Source organism: Adelges cooleyi, unplaced genomic scaffold, assembly GCF_023614345.1.
Source record: "Adelges cooleyi isolate 19-005CV unplaced genomic scaffold, UGA_ACOO_1.1 ACOO_flye_CR_arks_rails_tigmint_CR_PRNA_675, whole genome shotgun sequence".
Lineage (NCBI taxonomy): Eukaryota > Metazoa > Arthropoda > Insecta > Hemiptera > Adelgidae > Adelges > Adelges cooleyi.
The window spans coordinates 3,555-11,235 of record NW_026096377.1 but is presented as its reverse complement, the minus strand read 5'-3'; the positions used below and the strand labels follow the sequence as shown (position 1 = coordinate 11,235).

At 32.8% G+C, this 7,681-nt stretch overlaps 1 protein-coding gene across 1 annotated transcript; it reads left to right on the top strand.

Moving 5' to 3' along the window:
* Positions 1-200: 200 nt before the first annotated feature.
* Positions 201-2,167, top strand: LOC126845125 (zinc finger protein 782-like). The gene is made up of 4 exons (XM_050583681.1): positions 201-352; positions 733-1,442; positions 1,998-2,030; positions 2,076-2,167. Exons 1-4 carry the CDS (start codon positions 201-203, stop codon positions 2,165-2,167), a joined length of 987 nt encoding a protein of 328 aa, XP_050439638.1.
* The last annotated feature ends 5,514 nt before the right edge of the window (positions 2,168-7,681 follow it).

The following is a 7,681-nucleotide window of genomic DNA, read 5'->3' as shown; positions in this document are numbered from 1 at the left end:
GGTTACAATGAAAGAAAAAATTCTTAATTAATTGCTAAAAGTGCATCGGCTTTAAAGAAATTGAAAATGAATAATCTAAATATTTGTGTTTGTTATTTTTTGTTATAAATGTAAAGAGTTTTGTTGTATAATTTGTTTTATTTGTTTTTTAAAGTTTTGTTGGATCAGTTATCGATATAACAAGCATTAAAAAAAAAGAAATGTCAGTTCAAAAACCAAAGACCATGACTGCAATTAAACAGGAGGCTGACGAAATCGGGAATGATTGTTTTTTTGTATCTGAGATAAAAATTGAAGAAAACCAAGATTTAACAGTTATCAAGTACGAAGATTTGCATCCTCATTGTACTAAGTAAGAATTGGATAAAAATGGATAACGTTTCATTACAGATTGACTACTATTCAGTTATTATCTTCATATTTTTATTATTTTTTTATTAGCAATACACTCAACAGTTCAATGAAATATAATAAAATTCAAACTGAAGAAACTCCATTCAGATCAATTAAAAAATACACCGTCGAAAAACCATTTCAGTGCGAATTCGGTTTAAAGACAATTTCAACTGGAAATATAACCAAGCGCAAAAGGTCACATACAGCTGAGAGGCCTTTTCAGTGTGATATATGCAAAAAGACGTTTGCACGATTAACATATCTTAAAAACCACATAAAGACACATATGTTCAAAAAACCTTTTAAATGTGAGATATGTAAAAATAAATTTTCATTTTCTGAAGATTTAAAAAAGCACAAGAGGACAGATACTGGCGAGAAACCTTTTCAATGTGATATATGTAAGAATTCATTTTCACTTTCTGGACTCCTAAAACGACACAAAAGGACACATACTGGCGAGAAACCGTTTCAATGTGAGATATGTAAGAAGACATTTTCACATTCTGGAAATTTAAAAAAGCACAAAAGGACACATACTGGCGAGAAACCTTTTCAATGTGATATATGTAAGAATTCATTTTCACTTTCTGAACTCCTAAAACGACACAAAAGGACACATACTGGCGAGAAACCTTTTCAATGTGACATATGCAAGAAGTCATTTTCACGTGATGGAACTCTTATAATTCACAAAAGGACACATAATGGTGAAAGGCCTTTTCAATGTGAGATGTGTAAGAAGTCATTTTCACAATCTGGGGATTTAAAAAAGCATAAAAGGACACACACAGGCGAGAGGCTTTTTCAGTGTGAGATATGCAAGATGACATTTTCACGGTCTGGAAATCTTAAAACACACAAAATGACACATACTGGTGAGAGGCCTTTTCAATGTGAGATATGTAAAAAGACATTTTCACGATCTGGAGATTTAAAAAAGCACAAAATGACACACACAGGCGAGAGGCCTTTTCAGTGTGAGATATGCAAGAAGACATTTTCACGGTCTGGAAATCTTAAAACACACAAAATGACACATACTGGTGAGAGGCCCTTTCAATATGAGATATGTAAGAAGACATTTTCACATGATGGAACTCTTAGAATTCACAAAAGGACACATACTGGTGAGAGGCCCTTTCAATATGAGATATGTAAGAAGACATTTTCACATGATGGAACTCTTAGAATTCACAAAAGGACACATACTGGTGAAAGGCCTTTTCAATGTGAGATGTGTAAAAAGACATTTTCACGATCTGGAGAATTAAAAAAGCACAAAAAGACACACACAGGCGAGAGGCTTTTTCAGCGTGAGATATGCAAGAAGACATTTTCACGGTCTGGAAATCTTAAAACACACAAAATGACACATACTGGTGAGAGGCCCTTTCAATATGAGATATGTAAGAAGACATTTTCACTTTCTGGACACCTAAAACGACACAAAATGACACACACGGGCGAGAAATCTTTTCAATGTGACATATGCAAGAAGGCATTTTCACGGTCTGGAGTTTGAAAAATGCAGAAAATAACACATATGGGCGAGAAAGCTTTTTAATGTGAGATATGTAAAAGGACATTTTCCGAAATAGGACATCTTAAAAACCACATGATGACACTCACAGGTGAGAAACCTTTTTACACACATATAGTATAAGAATTTAACTTAGTTAAATCACTAAGTGAATTGACACAAGGTAAAGTGGCAGAAGTAGATGATATCCCTGCAGAATTATTAAAAAACGTCGGAAAAGATACCTAGTATAAGTTATTTGAAATAAGATCAGATAACAGCGTAATGGTTTTTTCGGTTATGTGCCAAAGCAAACCACCACCACTCTCACCCCAACCCTATTCTCACCCTTGACTCTATTCCCACCCCCAACCCCTTCTCCGTGTCCGTAACGGTTTTTTTGTTAGTAAAACTTTTTTCGGTTATGTGCCAGATCTAAATCATGAAAATGTCAAAATAGAATAAAGAATAAAAACGAAGAAGAGCTCGATGAAGATTAATTCTGTTTTAGACAGGGAATTGGTAAAAGTGAAGCAATTTTAGCCCTAAGGTTACTCATAGAAAGAAGGCTTACCATATAAATTAGAAAATTGTAACTATTAGCCGAAAATAAAACATGCTTATTATTTACCTACTAAAAGTGAGTACCGTTGAATGTTGACTTTTCCGTATGCCATATTATAATATGATATATTGTATACAGGGTTATTCATTAAAGATAACACACTCATTTTCTCAGAATATATTAATATTTTGTGCAATATTTTTGACATTTACATGTTTTTGCTATGGCACATAATTGAAAAAATTATAACGAAAAATGCGTTACCAAAAAAGAAATGGGGATGAAGATGAGGTTGGGGGTGGGAATTAGCTCTGGCACATAACTGAAAAAATTATATCGAAAAAAGCGTTACGCTGTTTTCTGATAAGAGATAAGGATGGGAGATAGGGGTGGAAGATAGGGGTGATTACTGCTTCTTAATATACTATATCATTATTTATAATTCCACTACTACTATACATTTATCTCGGTACTTCAACGAGACATGTAAATGCTCTATCGTGGTTGCAGACTCGGCTAAAAAATGTTTTCCAAGATTTTTTGGTACACATTGTACTATATTTTGAAAATTTTGGTCACCAATCATTATAAGCCTCAAAAAGGAGAAATTTTTTTTTTTTTTAATGGCATCATATGTTTCTTATTACATCAATTAGTACAAAAAAATGTTCAATAATGAGTGTATAGAAGCAGTAAAGAAGCGTAACGAGGCTCGCATGCAAATGATACACAATCCATCGCAAAAAAATCAAGGGAGATATAAACAATTCAAGGAGCTGGCAAATAAGACAATTAGAAGACAAATAAGACTATACGAGAAGAAAGCACTCGAAGAACTTTAGGGAGATAGGAACAACCCAAGGAAGTTTTGTCTTTGTTTCAATAGATAACTAAGTATTGGGTTTATCCTAGGAATCGACATGAGGGAAAAAAATTCATTTTTACAATATTATTAAGAATTGAACGAAACATGTTAAACCGTGTATTTAAAAGTCTATTGTTGTAATTGTTGTGATAGTACAATATATAAAAATAACAATAATCATTTATATGGCTTTCATTGTTCTGTCAAAACAAGTCAGTTTATGCGTACATTTTCTATTATATTTTTATTTTTATTTCTTTTTTTTGAAGTAACGAATTTAAAGAACTGATATTTTGAACATACAAAATGTGTAACATCTAAATACATACATTCCGATAGTAACCCTGTATACTATGTATTGACCTTAAGTACGCGTGTTAAAATCTTTCTAGATTAATCGCTTTAAAATGTATACATAAACTATAATAGACCAAAACACCCTAAATTTGTGTTGGCATTAAAATAAAATTGACATTGAAATGTGTCATTATTCAAAAAATGTTGTATAAAAATAAATTTATGAATAAATTACGGTTTAAATCTATGTTTTCGATTGTTTGTCGTAAAGTCATATTTCAACAAAATATGTATATGGTGAATTTTTCCATTATGCATTAGGAAAAATCTGGTAAAAATTCGTCATGCGACTCATTTTTTAGTATTGTTACTATTGTAATAACTAGTTGTTCTGCTTAACTTAACCTCCTCAATGAAATGTATTATCTTACATCTTTGGGATTAACTACTAATGACTACAAAACAGTTATGTCATGGTGCACTACCGAATTTCTGTAACTGAGGATTTTAACCTGTGAAAAAAAAAAAATTATATATATATACAATTTGTCATTGTCGATATATGTGTAACAATGATTACAACTTAACTAAAAGATGAAATTCTAATTTTTTTTTAATTCAATGCTCTAGTGGCATCTATCTTAATCCACATGTCACATTCGTTCTTAGTACAGTTTGCATTTGTTAATTTGTTCAAAATAATACATCTTTTGGTGATCACCAACATCAATGTTAATAGTACCAAGTGTTACTCACAACCTACGATTGAAAAAAAGAGTGAGGTTCTTCTTACTGTCAAACAAAAAATGAACAAGAAAAATATGCGTATTTTACCAATGTTACACTTTATTATGTTATAAACTAATGTACATTAGTCATAATTACAGTTTTTATAGATATTTTTGACATAATTAAAATGAAAAGCAAAAATAGTACAGTAAAGAATTAAATTTTATTCTAGAACAATACGACAATTGTTTTTTGTATCATTATTATAATTTTACAGCAAACCTATGCGCCCTAGCTGGCTTTAGTTATTATATTTTAACCAGTATCTTCTAATGACGTATTATGTGGTGCCATTAAATCTACTATATCCACAGTTTTTTCACACGATACTAGTTGTTGGAATTCATCTGTAGACGTAAGTTGTCTAAATGTCTTAATTATACTGAAGTTTGTATAAGGTAAAGCGGCTTTGAAAGTGTTGACGAAACGATTTGCGTCTTGTTGAAAATCTGTTAACTCTTGTTGTTTATCAAATTTGCACAAATTAGGATCGTTATATGGAAAAGCTAAGTTGGATAAATATATACTTATAAAGGCAATAGTTTGCATCTGGCCTAGTAAATTTTCAGTGTCATTTTTAACCATGTTTTTTAGGTAATCCATTTCATCTTGTGGACCTAAATAGTTCTCTAACTCGACTATATTAAGTGCCATTTCACTCTCACTCCAGTTAACGTCTTTACCCTTCGTAATGTATACGAACTTAAGCATCAGACGAATTATGATTACTTTTACCATCATAGCAAACTCGTCATGAAATGTTTTCAAGGACATTATCTGTTCACTCAATTTAGTGCCGTTGGCTTGCGTTCCCAGATCACGAACTCTTTTTAAATTCTGCAACACTTGGTCCCAATTTAGCTCTACTCCAGAAATTTCCAAAACTCGTTTAGTCGCTTCCATGTCCGCCAGCAGTCCGTTCAAACTCAACGTGTTCAAATTAATCTTTTCGTGCCCGGTGGTGTTGATATCATGATCGTTGGCGTTTATGTCTATTCGCTGCATGAAAACTGATGTCTTAGTTTCGAGAGTGGCCAATCGAACCTGCGAATCTTTAATATTTCTCACGGCGTCCAACCTTAAGCCCTCATTATAATCAACGCAGACGTCAGATTCCATGTGTATATAGAGAAATAAATCTACAGAATAGTGAATGGATAAGATTTTTTCTTGATCTTCGGCCGGGACTTTTTTTATGACCGATTCCATATACACCAGTACTCGCTCGGCGTACGCTGAAAATATCCACATTACGTTCTGTAAACCAGTATTCTGCATCCCAATGACATTATGGAAGGTCGCATTGATTTTAGCAGCTTGTTTGGTATACGATAGAATTTTACCTTCAGGAATATTCGCCAACTTATCTTTATTTTCAAGCAAATCCTCGATCAGCGCCATGTAAATTTGAGCACTTAATATGTAGCTACATTGAACACGAACGTAAGGATCCAAATTATTGCCTTCGACTTCCTCATATTCTTCAACAATGCTTATAGTGGTAGACGCCTTTTTTAAGCTGTAGATAACCATAATAATGGTTGTTATAAAAATGAATTTAAACGACATTTTCGCGAATATAGAATTTTTGTATTTTTACTAAGAAACCACTTTCGAAAGAATCGAAGTCTTAATCCAGTGTGAACAGTATAAAATACGAAAACAACGCTACACAATTTCTATTTGTTTTACCTAAAAAAAAATGAATGACTTTGACGCCTTAAAAGTTGTCAGCAAACATGGATTTGGTGTACGTACTTCTTTGCCGCGTGCATGATCACAACAACATGCAAACGGTTATTCAAATATTCTTGTTTTTACAGCGTGAGTTTGAATGATAGCCTTTGATTTTATGTTATTTGTTTTTTTTTTTTGGAACGAAACTCTGACAAACGCTTGTATAAAATCTATACCATAACAATGTCAAATAAACCAATAGGCATTCGAAGTAAGGCCCTAATCGATTGCTAAATAGCCGTTATATCAGTGTAAAATGCTACTCATCATTAGAAGGATATCAGAGCCATCATCAAGGATATCATGTGCCAGAGCAAACCACGTCCACCTCCACCCCCAACCCCATTCTCATCCGCAATCTCATTGCCATCCCCGACCGCATCCCCATTCCAGCCCCCACCCCAACCCCATCTCTCATCACTAATCTCTAATCTCTTATCAGATAAAACCCTTTTTTGTGACTAACCGTTTTTTCGGTTATGTGCCAGAGCTAAGACATGGAAATGTGAAAACTTGTTTGATAGGGTGTTAAAATAAACTGGAACATGTTGTCAGAACTAGATGTTCTGCTTAACTTAATGTCCTCTAGATGTCAATCAAATTGATTATCTTACATCCTTGAGATTAACAGCTATTGATGGCAAAAAGGTAATTGTGTCATGGTGCCCTATCCTATGTCTGAAATTAAGAGTTTTCACCTGAATTTGTAAATAAATAAATGTAATTTTCAAAAAAACTTTATTATTCAGTTTAAAAACTAATTCAAAATTAATAAAAATTTGTTATTGCATGTTTTAGCTTCGATGCAGAGCACAGGCGACCCTATTGGTTTTACCATGATGTGGGCTTTTTTTTTTATCTGTATACACTATAATTGTTTTAATACTGGACTAATTCCTTCGAGTAGCAACTCTATAAATCACGAATTTTCTCCAGTTGGTACTTTGAGGGGAGTAAAATTTGAAAAAGTTTACTTCTTCACAGTTAAAATTTGAAAAAACGCCGCGTAGTAAGTCTTTCATGTTTAGCATACAACTTAATATACTACATAAAATAATAAATCTATAGATGCCTAAATTCATATAAGCATCTCGTCCATTTTTTTTTTAAATTAACTCCGGGTATACAGTGAACGAGGGCGAGAGTTGTGGAAAAAAATATCCTGGCTGACCAACTACATTGAACGTGGATTGGCTTAAATACGATTTATATAAGAACAGTTCAGGGTACAAAAATGAATTTCACATATTTTAAATTGAAAAATATGTTGTTTTCAAAGCGTTACTGTGTGAATTTAGAAAACCGTTTTTCTGTGGGCTATTACTCATATTTTGTTGTTCACTTCGATACGAAACCGAGAAAAATACAACGCTAAAAACAATGATGAATAGTTCTGTGTAATTTACCTACACAGAGTACTTCGAGGTCTTTTATTTACTGACGAATTTCATAGTATGGAAAATCTGGGTACATAGTTTTGTTACTCTAAACTGTATTTCACATCGATACG